This window comes from Mustela lutreola, chromosome 9, assembly GCF_030435805.1.
Source record: "Mustela lutreola isolate mMusLut2 chromosome 9, mMusLut2.pri, whole genome shotgun sequence".
Taxonomy (NCBI): Eukaryota; Metazoa; Chordata; class Mammalia; order Carnivora; family Mustelidae; genus Mustela; species Mustela lutreola.
Window position 1 is genome coordinate 106,152,820 of NC_081298.1, and position 22,251 is coordinate 106,175,070.

The 22,251-nt window shown below is 48.7% G+C and overlaps 1 protein-coding gene across 3 annotated transcripts in view; it reads right to left on the bottom strand.

Moving 5' to 3' along the window:
* Positions 1–265: 265 nt before the first annotated feature.
* REEP1 (receptor accessory protein 1) overlaps positions 266–22,251 on the bottom strand; it is a 111,349-nt gene continuing 89,363 nt past the window's right edge. The window contains exons 6-9 of one of the 3 annotated variants that reach the window (XM_059188301.1): positions 15,031–15,208; positions 11,070–11,105; positions 5,612–5,763; positions 266–3,337 (exon numbers count right to left, since the gene is read on the bottom strand). In XM_059188301.1, coding sequence (XP_059044284.1) covers positions 3,266–3,337; positions 5,612–5,763; positions 11,070–11,105; positions 15,031–15,208 — 438 coding nt within the window. In that variant the 3' untranslated portion in view covers positions 266–3,265. The remainder of the gene's footprint in view (positions 3,338–5,611; positions 5,764–11,069; positions 11,106–15,030; positions 15,209–22,251) is intronic. The other 2 variants (XM_059188302.1, XM_059188303.1) reach the window with 2 other exon arrangements.

Consider the following 22,251-nt stretch of genomic DNA (forward strand, 5'->3'; position numbering starts at 1 on the left):
GATGAACTGCTCTGTTTTTATAGCTACACAGTTTCCACTTGTGGCTTTTAAAACATAAAACACTACCAGGGTTACATTTATGTGATCAACTGGTTTTCAAAAGGGTTTGAATTTTCTTCCCCCGCAACAATTCTAGGCAGTAGGCCCAGAGAGAAGGCACCAGGGCCAGTTAAGTGCCTGAGCACTCAGCTTCTAATCCTTGCTACCTTCCACATTTTTTTTTAAGTGTTTTCTCTTTCCTCATAAGCTCAACATTACAAAGATGTTTTTTAAAAGAAAAATGTTAAGACTTTATTCAAGATATAGATCAGGCATTATAACAAAACAGCAGAACTTCAACCTTTGGAATACTGTAATTTTACACCCCTTTGATGCACAGTCCAGTATACTATTTTATTACAGATCATTCTATAGGGACTACAGGAGTAAACTAGGGAAAATGCACAGGAACCATCCAGAAGGTCAGCTCTCTCTGAGCGTGCGCCATTGGAGAATGAAGCACGTCCTTTGCAGGTCAAACACTGTGCAAGGGGAGGACTAGGGAAATACTCCGCTGTGATCATGGTGGACGAGCACTGTTACCACAAACACACAGACAGTTTACTGGAGAGAACATACACTTCAGAGGCCAGTGGAGTGAGCAAGCTAATCACACAAAGCCAGGAGGGATTATGACAAAGCTCTCCGGGGTCTAAGTACACCGCCCCATCTCACCTCCTCAGAAACAGAACAGGTGCCCAATGGCAAAGAACTAAAAGTTATTACGTGAAAATTACAGACTTTTGAGCTAGCATTTTGTAAACAGCCTGTGTCTGTAAATCAGCAAATTAAAGGTGTTCAGTTATGCCCTCTAGACAGAGCAGCACACCACTACATGTACACTCGGAGGCATTCACATTTCCTGTCAGTCCATACACGAATATGCAGCTTATTGGGGGAGTAAACACATTTTGCTAGAAATAGGACAGCGGCTCTCGTTTGTACAGTGAGTGTTTTTAAGAGAGAAACCAACTCCCTCATCAACACTTGAAGGAAAATAGTTCCATTTACATTAAGACAGCAGTTTGGATACCTTTCTATTTTCTAAATCTTGAATGAAGTAATACAGCGTGTCTGTGAGTAGAGTGCTTCAAACTTGTTTTTGGCATAGTTGAGTGCAAACTTGGTAGCTTGTCCTTGTTAAAACTTTACATTGTAAAATGGTGAAAATACAGTTTGTTCACGAAGGATCTCTGCTGCTAAAGGTATTTATTGTTTTGGCAAAAAAAAAAAATTTTTTTTTTTTTTTTTTTGCTAAAAAGCTGAAGTGAAGCTGTTTCTGATAATTCTGGGTACTCCCAACTAACAGGTAAATACATTTAAAGCATATATTTTTCTTCTGAAACTATTCAGTGAGCCTGAAGAAACAGATATTCTGTCTTCCCTAAGGGGTTTAGGTATTGGTGGGTGTGGGCACAGACAATGAAAGGCCCTCTGAACCGCGAATTATAGTTTGTTTTCCTAAATCCTGTTGTAAATTACAGAGTCACCTTCAGGGGCATTGTGGGAAGAAGGGATTTAAATATGCATATCTGGCAACAACCAACTTCAGGTAAAACTGTTTCTCAGGTGGCTAAGATCCAGCCAGGGTGTCAGCAGCCAAGACTACTGACGTGTGTTCGCCGAGCTTAGTAATGCAACAGTCTTGAACCGGGTCTGCTTATGGCTGGTTGACAGTAAGTTCTATGTGGTACATAACACTAATTCTCTAGTCTTCAGAGCATATCTATGAACAAACACAATCCAAGTATTATAAATGACTGTGTTGTGACCACTGCATGCATTACACTGAAAGAAAACACCAACTCTAAGCACAAATATACAAGTCCTACGTTTAGGCTCAGCTCTCCCAGAGGGGAGGAGCTACCTTGGGCCAAAATGCTACCTAAACCAGATTCTTCTTTTCAGATAAAGTTCTCAGTCTAAGTAGAGAGTCCCCTCAACAGTGCTCTACTCTAGTAAGCGATCCTGGCCTGCATAAGACCTCCAGTAAGACATGGAGTACCCGTGAGTGCATGACTTCTCTCACTCACATTCTGCACAAGCCAGGAAGGGAACAGAAGGGTGCCGCCCAGGGCGCTGAGCAGCAAGTCAGTTCGTAAAGATCTCAAGCTCTGAAACCTTTCTAGAACCCAGCATTTTGACAGGTGTCTCAGGTGTATTTGATGGCATATCTGAAACATACCTTTAGGTTTGGTTTGGGTTGGGTTGGGTTGACTGGTTGGCTTTTGCTTAGTGTTCTCTTAATCAAGATGTTCAGATTATAGGCTCCTCTACCTGGGGAAATAAGTCACAAAACCAGTCCCGATGAAGGAGAAACAGTCATTCTTCCAGCACTTTTGGAACACTCAAAACGATTCCCCTCAACAGGCCTGTGAGTTCACATCCCCAGGAAGTTTCACCAAGGGTGAGCCACCTGCCTAAAGCTTTGGTAAATCCCTTGAAATGATTCAGAAGCTCTTAATCCAGAATCCAGGGGGAGACAAGCGTCTTGTGATTTTTCTTATTCTGGGCTGCTCCCCTGGCCTCATTACACTCCTCTCTGTCATTACAATATTGTCTCCTCATGCTAAGCATCTCTGGCGTTTTGGCTAAACATCTGTCTGAAGAAGATGGGCCGTCGTCCTGCTGGAAAAGGGATGTTCTACTGGAGTTGTGTTTAGAAGCTTCAGAAGCACATCTGAGACATTCTCTGGAATCAAAATAATATTTTACACATCTTGTAGTTTTCTTACATATTAGAACCTCTGGCAGCCCTTGCGAGTCCATCTGATTAAGCCAAAACTGATAAATATGTACATCATAGTCCAAAGTATTAGTACCAAGAACAAAAAAAGTTTAAAAAAATCGCTCTGTTTGCATTTACAGGACTAAAAATGAAGTATGCGACAAATAAATTACAAATGTACATCTTGGCAGTGTGAGGGTGATCTCTTCTTATATTTCTAAAAACACACTGCTGACAATCCAATTGTGGAAAATTACTAACCTCAGAAGACTTAAAGGTCACCCCCCCACACTACCTTTCCCTTTAGCCTCTCCCCAGCAACATAAAGAAAAGGAAAATTAAAGTCTTTCAAGTGGAAGAGGGGAGAGAGAAAAGGCTGTGTCTGTGAGGCTGCATACACAAAGCACGCCAGCTTGCGGATTTCTACGTTATTAGTGACTAGCTCTTTAAGGCAGAGAAGAAACATTCTGTGGGTCCGGTGCTGTTGGCTCATCTCACTCACGTGGTTTCAGTGGCTGAGGATGAGGTACTTTTCTTCCTAAAGCGGGATCGAAGAACTCTAGGCGGTGCCTGCCAGAGGAAACAGAAAAAGGCATCCCTCAATGTGGCGTAAGCGTGGAAACTTTTTGGAGCGAGCACCTGTGTGGGTTTGTGTTGAGACACACGCACACGTGTGTGAGGCAGCCGGCTGGGAATCTGGGAACCGGGTCACATCCCAAGCATCCCATGCTGAGCCAGTTGAGAAGGCAGCCGCCTCCCTCCCGTTTCACCCTCTCCTAAGTCCCTGGGTCTCCCTAGCGAACCGTTGCGCAGAAGGATGGCACACACCTTTCTTGTTTCTGCCTTGGGAGCAAAATGATCCTAGCAAGCGACTCAGCATAGAGAAATGCTTCCCCATCTCTTCCCTTGTCTTTGGTCTTTTCTTGAGAAATGAGCCTCATGTTTCCAGGTACATGCCTAAAATTCCCATCGCCCAGTTCCCAGTCCTCCTTCTGGATGTGGAATCCTTGAAAGCACGGCAAGCCCCACAGCAAAGGGAAACACTGCCTCCACCTCATCTCCCATACAAATGGCTATCAAGGGGGAAGCCCTCCTTCCATGGAACACATAGATCACAGAAGTTACTTCTACAATGAAAGAAAAGAAAATTTTTGTCCCGGCGGAGCCCTCAAGGCCAGGGGCAGGAAGGGGCGGAGGGCACTAACACAACTGACCCAAGATACCCCCAACCCCTGTTCCTGTCCACTTCTCTCCAGTCACTTCTTTTTCTAGGGCATCCTCTACACCTCTATTCCTTCGGACCGGAAGCCCCTCCCTCCCTTCTCTGTCTTGCTATTTATAGTCCTCTTTAGGACCCAGTTCAAAAGTCCCTCCTGAGCCCATCTCACAACAGCCCAGACACACAGACGCAGGGTCACTTTCTTTGTTCTCCTAGTGTTCTGCACAAGAGAGGACGTGAGAGGACTCTGCCCTGTCTCCCCACTCCTCACTGAGAACTTTCTGGAGGCACACCCACCTCCTTTTCCCAGAAAGTAGTTCAGGGCCCAGAAGGCACACAGAAGGGAGGGAGGGAGGGAGAAAGACAACCAATGGGGGGGGGGGGGGTGCAGAGAAAGAAAGCTCTGGCCTTCCACCTCCTGAGTCCTCAGGACACCTTTTTGATTCGGAAATGTTTACCAGTAGCTGCCTCTGGACACAGAGTAAAAGAATACACAGAGTAAAAGAAGAATCAGAGAAAACTAACTTGTAGTTAGTTAGCTATCTCAGGCTGAAGTAAACAGGAAAGCAGCTCATGCAGCTTTAACAAAACAAAACCCAAATGGCATAGACCCTCAGACCCTACGGCGTTTTGGGGCACCTTCCTTGGGAGAGCTGAGCCCCTCTCCCCAGCACAGGGTGGCCCAGGCTCTGACGGACTGCCCCAACAGAGTCTAAACCCAGACATCTTTTACCAAAACCTCCAACTTCAAAACTGACCCGGGCGTGCCCCACCCTGGAAAGGACTCTGATGAACTCAGGTTCACCCAGTGGTAATAACCACAGTCCTAGTCTGAAAGGGGTCCACTGGCCAAGGTGCTCGGGTAAGGGAACATTTCAGTGCATTCCCTCATCTAAGTCTCACGGGGGTGCCTACACTGAGGACAGGGGGCCTCCCAACTTGCCTCAGATGAACGCTCAGGCCACAGTATTCAGCAGATGGGGCCCAGGAGAGGAGACGAGAGGGGAGGAGAGGAAGACTCGGGCGGGAGTCCCCAATTCTGCCAGCCAGCCCCGAACCTGGGCCCAAGGCTGGAGACTCCCTCTCTACATCACAAAGCAAGGCCTCTGAGGCTCCAGGCTTGGCCCTCCCGCTGCCAAAACTCCACCCACATCCACGGCAATCAGGTACATTTGGTTTGGGTCTTTTTAGAGGGCTGTGCCCTGCCAGTAAAATTTTCTCAGGATTTGCTTTGTACTAGGCACTATTGCTGTGTCTTAGAGAAACAGTGATGAACAGCTTCCTTTAAAAAACGTGTCAAATAACGTATTTTCTTCCTCCTAAAACACACATTTGGGTTGCTTTTTATTCACATATCATCTTAGGTTAATGCTTGCAAATTTTTAAGTTTTATTTTAGGTACTATATCACCTCTCCAATATCTAAATAAAACGAGCAGAGTCTTTTTTGCCCCTAGGCAAGGATCTGGATGCTACCTAGCGTTCTGTCCTTTTTGTTTGATGGAGAGAGAGGCACTCCAGAGATGCTGGGGGTCCCAAGAGCTGCCACTCCCAGAACCCCAGATCTCCAGGGCAAAGCCCTTGTGCAAACACATGCTCCAGCCCGCAGCCCCAGACCCCTTGTACCTCCAGGGGGATTTCCGTCCTTCGAAGAGCCTTATACTTGTACATGAAATCCAGCAGATCTTCCTCCTCCTCGTCCGAAAATGCCAGTGGGTTTTGGACCTGGTGGGGGTCCCAAGCCTTCACACCACCCTCATTCACATCTCCCTCAACCACTTAATGTCCATTTACAATCTACACGAAGGAGACAAAGTACAGCAGGGAGGATCAGTGTAGAAAGGAGCAAGGAAGGGCAGGCAAGGTCAAGGTTAGGTATATCACACAACAAGCCTGTTAGGACAGCCAAGGTCCCCGGTGTGTGAAGCAGGAGCCCGCATCCTCTGGGCCTCCCTGCAGGGCGGACCTGGGCTATGAGCGTGCCGCTAGAAACTGGCAGGCACCATGCACAGGAAGAAGCAGAGGTTCCAGAACCTACTGGATAAGCTGCCAAGGAACGTGGGGGCATTGCTGCCCTGACAGAAGGAAAACACTGCCTTAGCCGAGAGGTGTCAAACCCTGCCGCTGAGACCTATGACGTCACACCAAAGGGTGCTCAGGGAAAGAATGTCCTCTAGAATGGATAAATGTCGTGATGGTAGAGGGGCCTGGCGGCTTCCTCTAGTCCACGGACAAGCTGTGTTCACAGTGCATTATACTTGCATGTTCAGCTCCGAGCCTTCTTTGAGACAGGATGTCAAATACCAGGAAGCCTTCAGGGAGAACCTTAAGCAAAGTTACATCGATTGTTTTCCTTTCAAAGGCCAAGTCCCAGAGAAGCAAAGATGCCCAGTGGAAAGAAAATGGAGGAATACTCCCCCCACACACACACAGAAGACAGCAAGATTCCTGTTTTAGTCTACCTTGATTAAATCCACAAGTAAAATTCCAGAATTAATTCATGTCATTGAATGCGTAGTGTTTTTTTAGAATGTTCAATTCTTAAACATATTCCATGTCATCTGGCTAGGTGGTCAGCACATACCCAGCTTATCTGACACTCAAAGAGATAGCTTTTTACAATCCATATGTTGTTTTTACTTAGAAACACAGATTGTAGAGTAGGGGGCCCTCAGGTAATCTGGTCAACCACCCCATGGCCTACGGAAAGAAAACCGAACTCCTTCTGGAACGCCCTGCTACTGCTCCTAAAAACACAGTGAGCCCCAGATGTGTTCTCCCCATCAACAGGGGACTCACTAGACTATAACACAGCACCCAACTTAACCAGGTGTGGGTTAAGCAAAAATAACAACAGACCCTAACCTTGACCAGGTTTTCCGGGCACTGCTGCTGTACTCCCCAATAGCCATCAGGAGGCAGCATGAGAGCTAGTTGTCTTAACTGCCAGTCGCAAAGTAGACCTGTAGGCTGGGAATGGCCTTGGTAAGGGCCAAGATTTCGATCATTAATCTTCCTTTGAGTTTTTTGCTCTGTGCATCCCCCAACCCGGGGGGTGGGGTGGGTGGGTTTAGGTTATCCTCTGGTTCCACCCTAGGTGGAATCAGGAAGTCATCTGGGAGCCTCATCTCATCTCAAGTCAGACCTTGACACTATCACAGAGAAATTCCTTCTGGACACAGATAGCCCTTGTCTGATGGGAGGGAAAAGAAACAGGCCTTCCTAGAGCATGAAGTCCTTGGACTAGGGCAGAAACCACAGACGCAGCCTGGCCAATTCAGCCCCAGTGCCAAACTGCATCCTGGGAGTGGGCGTGGGGACTGGTTTGAATCCGTGCCTCTGTTCCCTCCAAATCTTGGCCCAGGGCTTTCCCTGTGCTGACGCTATCCACTCCTTAATAGTCTGATCACTTCCAGAGATGACCTCTGGGTGGGGAGAGTGACTCTCATGCAAGTTCATGGCCACAGCCACCATGTCCAAACCTCAGGTGATGGCGGCCAAGGCCCTGAGCCAGCAGAGCGGCTGTCCTATTGCCCAAGGCTGGGTGGCCTAGAGGGAAGTGCAGGAGCCCCTGCTGTCTGCCCCAGTCTCACGACATTCCATATTAGCAAATGTGTCAGCAGGACTAAGAAGGTGGGGAGCGGCCCCACCTCTTATCTCTGTGGGGCAGGCAGGGAGGAAGAACACTTGGAGGCCAGAGTAGATGCATCTGCACTGAGCCAGAGGCCCTTCTCCCCGCACCCCCCGCCCCACTCCGCTCCCATAGTGCCAAACAACCCCCAGGTTAGCGAACACATTCCACACAGCACACATTAGCAGGTGCCATTAATGGAAGTCAGCAAAAGTGTTGCAGAAGAGCACACCCGTCTGGAACACTTACATCCGCGTCCCCGACAGCCACCGAGGAGAGAGAAAACAAGATTCTGTTAGGGAAAAGGTCTTCGGGGATGAAGCTCACACACGTGTGAGCATGTAAGCCTGTGGACAGGTGCACGCCCAGACACACACTCCCTCCCTTCCCACGCTCTAAACCTCGGACAGCTCCTGCTGCTGGAGGAAACACGCAGCCCGGGCCACACTCCAGGCCAATGCAATTCTCTCTCTCTTTCAAAAGGGTGAATAAAAGACATGACTTTGCTTTTTAAATGATGTCCCATGCGCTTGATTTTTTTTTTTTTTTAAGAAAAAAGTACATCTCTATGACTAATTCTGAGCAGTAATACAGACTTGAGTTTTTATATTACATCGAGGCAGGTAGAGAGAAGAGGGAGGAGAAAGAGCAGCCAGGCAGGAAGGAGAGGAAATAATAATAAGAATAAGGAGAGGGAGGAGGAGACCTGTGCCAGAAACAGCAGGAAATCGACTGACAGGGGCAGAAATGGAGCCGAAGTGGGGAGAGAACGTTCTACTGGGGTCTGAGATGCACAGATGAAAATCATCTCAAGGGACCAGGAGGGGCCTTCTGACCGGAGTGTCTGTGACCCCCTGAAATCCTCTCCCACAGCGTCACTGGCCGGAGCTAGTCTCCACCTCCCCCAACACCATCTGCTGACTCTTCCCACCCGGCACCCTTCACTTGCAGAGATGGCCACCTTTTATGGAGGAGGGGACAGAGACCTGCACAGCTCAGGGACTTTCCCACCAGTACAGAGGGCCTGGTGTAGACCAACCTGGTTCCTTGCCAGCAAACCCTGGGGAGACTTGGAGGTGTGGGGGAGAATTCTGGGGCACTGGGTGTTAGAGGGCCCGAGAAAGGGAGGGCTGCGGCAAAGTCCCAGATCATAGCTCTGAGCAGAGTCACCCCAGCCCGAGGCCCCACCAAGCCCAGCCCGCTACCCAGTCCCCAACACCCCCATTCCCGTAGGTCCTGGGGAGAGCAACCTTGACTAAATCCCTACAGTCGACTGAATTCTATTTCAATGCACTGGAAATGCAGCCTCTGATTTGGAAATCATCAGCAGTCACGAAAAGGTGAGGGCATCCCAGAAAACAGCACAAAGCAGTCCCGTGTGGAAGGAATGGAGGAGAAGGCAGTCCCCCAAGGAGTAATATGCCAGAATTAGAGGCTTTCAGAATGGCTCACGGAATTTATGAACTCAAAACTGGTGAGTAGTTAGAAATAACCACAGTTGCCGGGGTTGCTGGGACCTCAAGATCACCATGAACCAGTATGTCCACTAGGTCCAAGCACTAGCCTCTATCACTGCAATGCAATTTTCCTTCATAAAACTGAGATATAACTGACATATAACATGTTATTTGTGATATATATGTGTGTGTGTGTGTGTTTTTGTATGTGCGTGTATATATGTATATACATATGTGTCTGTTTCTGATGCGGACTGGGTGGCCTCTGAGTCATGCAGAGCTGGTCAGAGTTAGACCCCTGGGTAGGACACCAGTCTCGACTGTCCTGCTCAGAACTCTTTTGACTGTCAGTTTGCACTGGGTTTATGGTCTCCAAAACACACACGTCCTACATTGACTTTCTTTTTTTTTTTTTTTTTTTTTTTTTAAAGATTTTATTTATTTATTTGAGAGAGAGACAGTGAGAGAGAACATGAGCGAGGAGGTCAGAGGGAGAAGCAGACTCCCCATGGAGCTGGGAGCCTGATATGGGACTCGATCCCAGGACTCCAGGATCATGACCTGAGCCGAAGGCAGTCGTCCAACCAACTGAGCCACCCAGGCGCCCCCTACATTGACTTTCAAAAGCCTTAGAGAAATCTTACAAATGAAGAAATGAAGGGAAAACAGGATACTTCCTAAAACCAGCTCACGCCCTCTGTTCTCACCACTATGGGAGGCATGGCCATGCCTTGGCCGCCCCAGCACTGGGAGCACAGGCAGTAGAGAGGACCATGCTTGCCTCCTCCTCCCCTCATGTCAGCTAGACGCTATAGGCCCCAGTGGTCTTTTGCCTTGGAGCCAAAGGCAGCTCCTCCATGGCGGACACCCTCCATGGTGGGTACAAGGGGAGCTGAGTTGGTCTAGCACCATGGCCAGTCCCTCACGTGTCTACTCAGGGTCAGGGACACAGCAGGAGCAGATCGGGAGAGAACACGTCCAACCACGGGGCGGCCACGGCTGCATCAAGCCATCACTTGCTCACAGGAAAGGCAGGAGCATGAGTCCCTGTCCAGGACTGGGAAACCCTGTTTTCCTCCCTGCTCCCGGAGGTTTCCTGGCTGCTCCGGGCTGAAATACAAAGCCTTTTCACGGACATTTTCACAACCACGCAGTGAGGTGGGGAGGCAGGATCTTTACGTCTATTTTACCAAGGGGAAATCGAGGCTCAGCATGGTTAGGTGGTTCACGCACAGTTACACAGCTAGTAAGCGGCAAAGCAGGGCCAGGGCTCCCTTAGCTGCACCTGGACCGAAACCCTGGAGCTATGGGGATCTGTCACTTCCAAGGACTGGGGTAAGTTCCTGTGTCCTCATCACAGAGCACCAGGAAATATGGCCTGCGGTGGTCTCAGAAGATCTCCACACTTTCTTTGATACACCTTCCTTCAAGAGGTGGAGATTAATTCCCCTCCCCTTGAGTGGGGGCTGGACCTAATGACTCTCTCCCAACAAACAAAAGAAGGCAGAGGTGGTGGCATGTGACTTCAAAGACTAGGTCCAAAAACCTACTGCGGCCTCCCAAGTGTCCTCTCTCTACCGGATCACTCACTCCAGGTGAAGCCAGCTGCTATGTTGTAAGGAAGCTTAGGCAACCCGAGAGAGACCCATGTGGTAAGGACCCGAGCCTGCAGCCGGGAGCCACGAGAGAGCCATCTTAGAGACAGATCCTCAAAGCTCAGTCAAGCCTTCCGATGACCACAGCACCTGCCAGTATCCTGACTACAACTCTTCATAGACCCTGACCCGGAACCCCCCCAGTTCAGCTGCTCCTGAATTCCGAGCCTACACACACTGTAAGATAACACAGGTTTGTTATTTCAGGGAGTTAACCTCCTGAATTCCCCACAGACTGTGCAGCTGGAAGGGAGCCCCAGGGTCAGGCGCCAGCTTCTGGTTAGAACCTCCGCCGGAGGTGAGAGCCCAGCACACTGCACAGAGGCTGGCTGCTTACTCACCTTTCCGGGTCCTGCAGGTGGAGCAGCAGGTACACACTGTGGGGATGGGGGACATCATCAGTGATACCCCTCACTCGGCAGGAACCAGCCCCAGGCAAGCGGGGAGGCTCCAGTGGGTTCAATATAGGGGTCCCAGGACTGTGGGTCTCTGTAGAGACACCAAGGTGGGGGAAGGAGATCATTCCGGATTCCGCTTCTTCTCAGGGGCTAAAAAATACCCATGCCTGGCCCACAGAGGTCTGTCCTTAAGTCCTCCAAAAAATAATTGCCACTGCACCCGCCCCCACATCCCTGCTCTTGATGCCTTCCAGTTCAGAATGGCCTCCAGGAAACCTTCTCAGACTGACCTCTGGCTCTTCGGAGTGCTTAGGGTCAGTCACTTGGCTGTTGCTTTGCAAACTCTACTGGTCTCAGTGCCCATCTGGGCCTTGGTATACAGTAGGTGCTTACTAAATACATGCTGAACGTCTCCAAAATCATGGAAGGCAAGGATCATTCTTTCAACACCCTCTGCACCCTTCTTGGGTTTCAATGCCAAGCTTTCAATAAATGGTGTCTAACACAATTTTGTAGGGAGGGCAATATGTTCCTGGAAAGTCTGTATTTTTATTTCACACCAGGGATACGTATTTTTATTTTACATACACTGTTCCATAATATCTCACTCTGTTTTGTCCTTTTCTCACTAGGCACCATGTTTTTGAGATCCGCCTGGATGAACCTTGAGACTGCTGCCTCCCACAGCTGTACACATTTCCATGGGGTCCAGCCACCGCCTCTTATCTGTCCGCTGTTAGGCTGCCTTCAACAGCTGCCAGCTGTCCAGGCTTGGCAAATTCTCCTGTTTGCTCTCCTCCCAACCCTAAGACATAGGCTGAATAGGGATTACGGTACCCTCTTTCCAGAGGAAAGCACTCGAGGGAACTGTGCTTGTCTTCCATGCCCAGGTCGAATTCTGTAGTAGTGACCACCTGGGGTATCGTTCCGAGAAAGGGTCGGCGGCCCAATGCGAACAATGTGGAAAGTGCCTAAGGATGTCTGCCTTGCTCACACTGTGTCTGCTGCTCTGCGCAGGCCCACGGTCGCCCTGCCCAGAATGGGAGCCCAGACACCAGCCCCACCTGACCACGTCTTGTGTCCAAGGCCCATGAGGCCAGGAGGGAAGAACACCAGCCCTTGGTAGCTGGGCCTCCTCTGCCAGACATCCTTCCAGGCACCTCGATCCCCAACTGCCCTGGGGCCTCTGATCTGGGTGCTTTTGCGGCATGCCCAGGCCCCGGGTCATCTTTCACCTGTCTCTCTTCCCGAGAGGACTTTTATTTTAGGCCCCAGGACAGCTGGAGCGAGTGCCACATGGTCCCTGCCCTTCCTGCTGGGTCAGCACCTCCCTCCTCTGCCCCCTGGAATCACAGGTGCTGTGGCCGAAGGGAGCAGCAGGGAGAGCAGGCGGCATCCTGTGGTAGCATGAAGGTTCTCTGCTTCTCCAGGAGCTCCGAGGGCTCAGCCTGAGTTCCGGCATGCCACAGAGTGCGTCAGAGCTAATGGGAGGCGGCAGGACTAGCACCGAGACGGAGAATCCCAAACCCGTGTCTATCTAGTGCTGGTCTGGGAAAACGGTCGAAGCCAGGCACATGCTTCCCATCGCCTTCTGACCTTACCAGGCTTCTCCCTTTCCCCGTTCCGAGGCTGCCCTGAATCACCCACCAAGGAGCAGTCTAGGCAGGATGCCTGGATCTAGTCCTGGGTGGCCTTGGCACCATACATGACCTCTCTGAACCTACTTCCTCTACTTGGTTCACTTTATAATGACAACATAGAATCTTAGAGGGCGAGGGACTGTGGGGCCGCTGAGGCCCACGTGCTGGCCAAAGCAGGAAGACCTCCTTAGAGCCTCAGTACATGATCATCCAACTTTGATTTGGCTCCTTCCAATTTTCAGGGACCTCTCAAGGCAGCTCATTTGTCTCCTGGACACTTTCCCATTAGAAAACGTTTTCATGGGTGGGGTTAGATAACAACAGAAGCAATAGCAGCTACTACATAAAATGCTAGGCATGACCCTAAGCACTCTTGCACAGATTATCTTATTTGAATCCTCAAGACACCCCTACAAATGGGTATTGTCATCCCATGTGTACAGATAGGGAACCTGAGCCCAAGTCATACAGGTAGGAAGCAGCTGCCCCCTGGGGACTTGAACTGGGGCCCATTTTTCTTCCAAATAACAGTTTACATTGAGGTTCTGTAGCCCATGAGCTTACCGAAGGTGGAGGTGACTCCTAATTCCAGTTTTTAGCCCTATTTCTGAGATGGTGCCCAATAGGTCAGAAGCTGGAGATGCTCAAGGACATCTAGATGGTGGAGGGGTGAGCACCTGGAGGGCACTGGCCCAGGAGTGAGGAGGCCCCAGAGAACTCCAGTCAGTGGGTTACCCTGGATACCATTCCCTTCCCTGGGCCTCAGTTTCTTCGCTGGTAAAATCCGAAGGTCAGATTGAACGATCCTGAGGTCCCTGCCTGCCTGGACTTCTGGGATTCCGTTCTGAACTCTCCTGGGGGAGGGTTCACTTAGGAGATAACCCCCGACCCAAGATGATCCTCACCCCTATAGCCAAGCTTCGACCTTCCCAACCCCACTGGAGTTAAACCATCTTCCCTCCAAGAAAAACAGCCACAATCTTCACACCCGGGGCCTGGGGTAAAGTGGGCTATTCCTCAGAAAGGAGGAAACTGATGGACACCAAGCCTGGCTCTGAGCTGTTCCCCTCTCCCTGGCAGGGCACGTGAGTCTTTATTCCTAGGGCAGCCATAGGGCCCCTTTGTTCCCAAACCTGTCCATGACCCCCAAAGTCAGGTGGGGTCCCTGAGGCTTGGGCTGCACCTCACAGCACAGGGTCAGGGCTCCGCTCTGTGTTCAAAAGCAGGGCTGCTACCAGGCACATGTCACAGACCCAGGCTCTAAAAGGGTGGTCTGATTCCCATCTGCAAGGCTTGATTTCCCACCAAGGGTGAGGAGTCAAGCTGGCAATCCAGGACTGGCCCCTGTACCCTCTTCACCATTAACCCAGCCATGCTCAGCCACTGAGAGCCAAGGGCCCTGGAAGCAACCCAAGTAATGGTCTGGGAAGATGTGAGTCCTGGCCCAGCACCCTACCCCCTCATAAGCCCCCAACCCATGCCCCCTCAATAAGCCTGAAACCCACTGATGGGTCAGACACCCGTGGGTTCCGAATTTGGCTGTACCTCAACACCATCCCATATGTGAATCTCCTCCCCGACTTGCCGACCCCTCCAGACATGGATGCCGGGCTCTGCATGTTTAACGGGGCCCCGAGGTCAATGCTAATATAAGCATCCTGAGACACTGGGGATACAGGTGGGGTCTCCCTAAAGCCATGGCCTCTGCAGGAATCAGACCTCAGAGCTAGTGTGGCCCTTGGCACATAGTGGCTGATGGCGTGCGTGGTGAATGGGGGCTCAGGGCTGGGAGGAGATGGTGGAGTGAGGAAGTACAGGAGACGTTCAGGCAGGGGAAAAGGACCACAGGAGCCGTAAGCCCTGGGTGGGGAGGAGGAAAAATTCAGGTGCAGGTAAGTCCTCCTGGGAGTGTAGGGTCAGAGAGGAAAAGAGGGGAGGAAGCTGCTTTGGCCGAGGGCCAGCTGTGCCCATGGCCTCCAGACTTGGTTCAGGCACTATTCCCCAACCACCCTCAGATCATCAGATGGAGCACGCAAGACCCTTTGGTGCAGGTGGTCTAATCCTGTCCCCTGATCAGAGTCCCCCAGGCTAGCCTCCCATGCTGGCCTGAGTGGTGCTCTGCCTCTCAGCCGGCCTGGAATGATCTGATGGACATTTGTGTGCACGGCAATGCTGGGTTATATGCCACATGATGTAGACTGGGCCGCTGGCAACAAAAGCAAAGCCTATGAACTGGAAAGGGGGAAGAGGGAAATGACACCTACCTGAGCTGCTAGCACTCTCAGAAGCGCTCCTGGACATCTTGGGCTGGCCGTGTTTGCCGGTGGCTCGCCCGGACCCCGGTGTGGGGGTGCTGGAGGGAGCAGGGGCACCGTCACCCCTGATGGTGGTGAGGTCCTGCATGCTGAAGCTGCGAAGTCTCTCTGATAAGGCTCCCTGCCCCTGGAGACAACACAGAAGGGGGCCCAGGTCAGAGGCCTGCCCTACACAGCACAGGCTGTGGGGCAGGCGGCAGGCAGACACCATACAGGGGGCTTCTGGCAGTCAGCCAGGTGGAACTCAAGAGCTGAAAGGACTCTGCAGAGGGCCAGGGGCCGGGTGTACTTGCTGGAAGCACCGAGAGGGTCAAGGTCTAGAATGTTCCAAGGCCTTCTGTGGGTCCCAGCAATTGTTCCTCTGGCTCCTGGCTCCTTCCTCTCCTTCAGACGCCCACATCACAGGGTGAGCCAGAGCCAGAGACAGACTCACTCCGGGCTGAGGACAGCAGCCTGCCGTTGCTGCTTCTCTGGCTTTAACATGAATAAAAATCCCTATGTAGCCACATTTTGCTCAGTTCCCAGGACATAAGAATCTGGTCAGAAAGAGCAAAACCTAATAATCTGTGTGCTCGGGCCTTCCTCTTTTCCAAGGAAATAAAATTCAGCCAGTTTTTTGTTGTTTTTTTTTAAATGTTTGACAACAGTGATTTCTCTTATCTGTTCATGTTGCTGTGTATGAGGCGCATTTCCTTCTACTCTAGCATCTGAGCTTCATAAAATACACAAAAGGTAATGAATCAGGAAAGGGGGAAAATGATATTAAAAAAAAAAAAGCCCTGCTGACTCTAACCATTTCATATTCTGAGAGAGTCACAGAATTCATCTCAGGGGAAAATTGTTCTTTTGTTTAGGAAAGCAAGATCAATCCATTATACTTATGAAAGGGAAGGTCCTTGCTGTCTGGATGAGAGAATCTGTGTCAGAATGAAAAGGATCACAGCAATGCTGATGCTCGGGGAGAGTGGTATTGCCCCAGGGGAGCCTCAGGGGTTGGAGAGGGAGCTTGTGTTTGGGGGAGAAGGACCTGGGAGGGAGGCCAGGGTCTGGTAGGAGACTGGGGTTATTGAGAATGGGATTGGGATTTGAATAGGAGGAGACTGGCCAGTAACCACCAGGCAAATGGATGAAGCTGGGCGTCGTCAGAAATACTGGTGGGCCTGTAGAATTTCCACAGGGGCAAGGACAGCAGGGGATGGGGGAGGAGATATTCTACTTGGATAAGGAAGGAAAGAGTGGTTCTAGAGGGCTGGAGGCCCTGGGGACAATAAGGCACAACAGATGGAACAGAACCAACAAATAAGCACAAAATCAGTGGGAATAGCTGACAAGAAGGTTCTGGTTTGGGGGTGGGATGAATGAAACAAACAGGGACCACAATGGCTTAGTGGGATGCTTTCAACATGGCAGAGGGTTTGGAGGACATTTTTCATTTCACTTGAGGAGAATAAAGAAAAAAAAAAAAAAAAAAGCAATGAAAACAGCCAGCAAAGCAGAGCAGTCCATACAAGTGACTAGTCAAAGAGCCAGTTAGAAAAAGGAGCAAATGCAGAATGAGTTCATTAGAGCGAAGAGAAACAAAAAAAGGTCTAGAAGAAATGTCGGAGTAAAACAACATGCATGAAAATATGAAAAAGACCAGTTCCCAACCTACCAAAGATATAAAAACGTCTCTAGGAAACTAACAACAAAAAAGAAAACTATTTTAATACTCAAATAAAATTAGAACTGTATATCCAGGCAAAGGGGAGTCTGATGTTAAAAAGAGATGGAAATCCCCCTGTTAGCCTCAGATACCACCTGTATGATGGCGGCCAAGGAGTCGAGGGCTCACCTTCTAGACATGAACAACTGGGTGGTCTGCGCCATGAAAACCAGGTGGGACTAGCTGCCCAGTATAATCCCCTCCAAAAGCTATCAGCCAACAATCCACGATTATTTCACCTGGAAGCATTTTAGGTGACATCCAGAACTCAGAAGAAATGAGAGGACTGAAGAACAAAAAAATGATTCTGAAAAGCAGGGGGGAAATATTGCTACGGACAATGGCATAATTCAGTGTTAGTTTCACACCCAGGAAGACCATTCACTGGCTCGCTTTCAGTCTTCCTCTGTTTAGTTACTCTTGTCCAACAAGAAACAATTTATCAAGGACGTTCTCTGGGCAAGAAGCTGTGTTAGGTGTTATTAGGAAACAACAATACAGCTTGATTTTGGACTAAATATAAAAAGACAAATGTATAAATAACCACACAGAGCTGCCGGACCAGAAGGTATAGAAATTGAGGATGAAGAGCAAGGGTTCTAGAGTCAAATTACAGTCCTATCATGGATTGCTGGGTGACCTTAATCTCTCCCCACCTCAATATTCTCCTCCGCCAAGGAGCATCCACATGGTGGGATATGGGGAGGGGGGAGGGTTACATGAGATTATGCCCAAACAATATCCATTACAAAGCCCAATGCCTAGTAAGTGTTCAAAAAATGCCAGTTATGATGATGGTGATGACGATGGTGCTGATGATGATACTGCCTCCTGAAACACACAAATTGCTGTTGGAATAAAAAAATGAAAAGACTACATTGGGCCAAAAGGACACAGATGGGCTTCATGACCCCAAGCCCAAATAAATGGCCAGGGACAAACTCCATCAATGTGTCTGCTAGTTCTTGCAAATGCTCAGCAATCTATCTGAGAGCAGGCACCATACATGGCCTCTTCGGCAAAGCAGTGGATTCCACTCCCAGAAGCCAGCCAACCTAGCTCCAATATCACTAGCATCATGAAGATCGGAAGTGGCAGAAGTTAGCAAAGAAAAGGGGTAATAATAGCTCTGTATCAATATAGTCCTGACTCAGGCAAAATCAGAGTAGCGTAGATTCAAGGATCTTGAAAACAAATCAGCCTTTATCTGTCAAACCAATCTGAGAAGGTTAGAATTGATATGGCCTTCTCATTTGTAAACCTCTCAGCCCTGCTCAGACTCCTGTCCATACCTCATTCCCATTCATTTTCCACAAACCCCAATCCACCCTGCTACTTGGGCTCTGCTCTGGAGAACCTCCATTTTATTATTCTGAGAACAGCCAAGAGTTGTTCACTGGTATTCCACAAAATTGGGCTCCCTATTTTGGGAAAATTAAGTTGGATCCCCTAAGTTTATTAAAGCTTAATAACCAGGGGCACGTGGGTGGCTCAGTTGGCTGAGTGACTGCCTTCGGTTCAGGTCATGATCCTGGAGTTCCAGAATCGAATCCTGCATTGGGCTCCCTTGCTCAGTGCGGGGGAGGAGGGAGGTCTGCTTCTCCCTCTGCTGTTCCCCCTCTCATGCTCTCTCTCTCTCTCAAATAAATAAATAAAATCTTCTTTAAAAAAGGCTTAATACCATATTCTCCATAATTCAATTATCCATATTACCATATTAAAGCCTCTGAGAAGTCCTACAGTGTTTCAGATTAACTCACTGTATCTCAAATGAATTTGCCCACAGTGGGGTATACTGTTGGTTGGCCATCCAAAAATCATCCCCCACCCCATTCTTGACATGGTGAAAAAATACCAGATTTCCCAATCTCCCTCGTAAGGATGGATGGCTATGTGATCCAATTCTGCCCAATGGAAGGAGAAATCTGCTAAGGAATTTTTGGGAGAGGAACTTTCTCTTGCTAAGAGAAGAAAGGCCTGACCCTGTTCCCTGTTTTCTGCCTCTGATTCTGGTGGAGGGGCCATTTTGTGACTAAGAGACTCACAGAAACATCCATCCAGAGCCTCAACATCACTCCCTCACCAGAATAATGACAGCCCTCTTTTACACCCAGACTTTGTGTAAATGATTTTCATCAATTTCAAGACGTATATTCTTTTTTCATCACTGATACAAGGGTGTGTCTTACAATTATCGTTGCCTTGACATCACTGTCATTGCCTACATAGGAATGCACTTGGTTGTCATTCCCCATGGCACGAACTGGACACCCGAACTGAACTGAGTGTTCAACTCACAAACCATCAAGAACCACCCGAAGAAGAAATATGGGTCCCAGTTGTCTGAAGCACATTCCACGGAGACCTCTGGTAAGATCAAGAAAGAGGCAGCATCCAACCTGGCAGAATGTGTAGCAGGAGTGTGGATAAAAGAGACAAGAGCTCTGAATCACCAGTGCTCCGGAAGGTAGAGAGTGGTATGGCATGGTTGTAAATGGATACAGAGGAGCTCAGGGGAAAAGTGATTCAGAGGAGTCGGACTCAGAAAGTTTAAAAGTGAGGTTAGGAAGACCTCAACCAATTGATCGTGCTTATACGTTCTTTTTAATGTGTGTACAAAAGTGACGCACGAAGATTCGATGTCCAAACAAGTCTAAGAGAGTCCTTTGGATAAGTAGAAGTAAAGAGCTTTCTGTCCTAATTTAATTGGTGATATGTTCTTCCTTATAAGATAACAATGTATCTCAGAAACCACAGCATTTTTAGCTCAATGCAATATGGCTGCCCGTCTCCACAAAGTTTTCTCTGACCAGCTCAAGCTCCCTGGCTGGGTGCTCAGGGAAGTCTGGGATTCTCTGTAGCACCTCACACAATTATATTTAACTACTGCTATTGTTTGTGGGTTTGTCTTGTCCTCCAGACTGTCCGTTTTATTTACTAGTACAGCTTTGGTGTCTGTCACCATGATACAAATTAGGGGTCAAGGAGCTGAATGAAGGAACGTGCAGCCATTTACTGAGCAATCCCCTCAGTAAGGGGCAGCAACAGGAAATCCCCGCCTGCACCCAGTGCATGGGGTCAAGGGGTCACGGTCCTACCCCTGAAGGAGCCCCTGTGGGCAGGGACTCTAGCTCTGTCCTCAAGGAGTATAGGAGAAATGCTGGAGGGCTGGAGGGTCCAAAGGTCAGAGAGGCCAGGCTCCCCACAGGAGACTTCACGTGAGCTGGCCTTGGAGGACATGTGTGGGTGAAGATGCGGGCCAAGTGGAAGAAGTAGATTTCTTAGTCAACCACCACTCTGAGCTGCCACTTCATTCCCTGCCAGAGGAGATGCTAAGGACACACGGGCACCACCTTCAAACTGGGTTAGTGCCCAAATGAACGCTTTGATGGAAGGGCCTGCTAAAAGGTCACAGGTTTCTTCTAGAACAGCTGGCGGGTGGAGGACAGGGGCAGGGGTGTGACCTACTCTTTACTGCATGCCCTCTTTTGTGCTTTTAGGACTTTATACCATAAACGTGTATTACCTTGAAGAAATCATTACCATTTCATTTTCAGAAACACAGAACTTTCCCAAGTTCGCCTTGAAGTTCCCATTTTTGTAAATACAGGGCTTGCAGGATGCTAATAAATGCCATCTAGATCAAAAAAGAATGACACGGAACTTTTTTTTTTTTTTTTAAAATAAACAAATGAGAACAGAGAAGGAAGAAGTGATGGCTCTAGACACTGCAATGCATTCGCCGTCCAGCTCCGAGAGCCTAGGCTCAACTCTGCTATGAGGGGCCTTGACCAAGCCATGTTGGTCCTTCTCAGCCTTGCAACCTCATTGGGAAGTTAAAACATTGAACAAGATTCCCTTCGAACTGGAAAACTCTGAGTTCAAGAATCTATAACCCTCTTCTGTGGCTCATTAGCTGGCTCTGATTGAAATTCCAAAATAAGGGTTTTGAGAATTATTTGAAAATCTCTAAAATAAATGTTGGGTCTCCCATGGTAACTCTGATGGTGGAATAGAGTCTAGCATGTATGTGTGTGTGTTGTTTAAAGTCCTGTGTCAATTTCCTCCCCAGCCAACACTCAGTTCAGAATATGAGCCATAAACAATCTTAGAATGCCGGAGCCCTTTCATGAACCAAGGTCAGCCTACCCTGAGTACATCTGAGCCTGTCCTGGGGCTATCATACGACATGACTGTAGTATCCTTACCAACCCACCTCTGGAAGACCCTCTCCACAGCCCCCCATCATGGGACTGGGAAGGGAGACATACTCAGCCTTCTACGAGAACAAATTTGACTTACAATCTGTTGCCCTCCTGACCTCTTCATTCACTATGGTGTCAAAGCAAGTCTATCCAGATTTGTTATTGTTCTTTCTTTACCTGTTGTTTGTTTTCACAGACCCACCTTACTGTTTTCTGGGCACGTCAACACAGCATGGACTGGGGGTTCTAGAACCCCCAGAAATCCTACAGATGTGCCTGGCGGGACAAGTGAGGGTAATCCATTCCTTTCCTGATTCTTTAATCTTGTGTGTGTGTGTGTGTGTGTGGCTGAAACTCTTTAGGAAATTGGACTTGAAGAGGTAAATTGTGTCCCTGAACTTTCTATTAATTTGAGATCTTTACTTTCTCCTTCAACTGGTAAGGAATGAGAAAGCCACTTTGCTAACACACATCAAATTCTGTATGTTTTGATGTTTTAAAAAAAATTTTTTTTTAAAGTAAACTCTACCCCTAACGTGAGGCTCAAACTCATGACTCTGAGATCAAGAGCTGCGCGTTCCACTGACCGTGCCAGCAAAGTGCCCGTTTTGATGTTTTTCTTAGTTGGGGGTGGGGGGGGGTGTTCCTGGAAAACCCAGACCTTTAATAATCTGGCATTCCAAGTAAAACAATTTACCACTAACAGGATGCCTGCCATTAGGGCCCACAGAGCCCAGGCTCAGTAAGCAGCTAAGCTTGGCTGCAAGCCCTTGATGAGGTCCTCTTTTCCAGAGGGACACACCAAGTCACAGGGGAAGGCTCCAGCAGAGCCTTCCCAGATATCAAATGCTTGTAACTAATGACAAAGAGAATAAAGACAACAGGTTTTAGTGAGCCAGGCAATTGATAAGAAAGCCACCAGCATAACCACATTTCCCACTGGTAATTCAGAACGAGTTAGTGCTTCCTTCTAAAGAGCTACCCACTTCGCTGACAGAGTTAACCCTTCTAGCTACACATGCTTCACATCAATGCCAAGCAGGCTCCGCTTTGACATGCTGGTTGGAGATGGGGGGCCTTGACTGTGACATAACATTAGATTAACAGTCAAAGGAGAAAGAAAGAAAGAGACAGGATTTCTCCCACAATAGCATCAATTATCAAATTCAACATTCTCCAGGCATTAAACAAAGAAAAAAAAAACCCAAGTAAGTTAATCACATGTTATATGCTACCAAATTAACACAAAAAAGAAGCTCT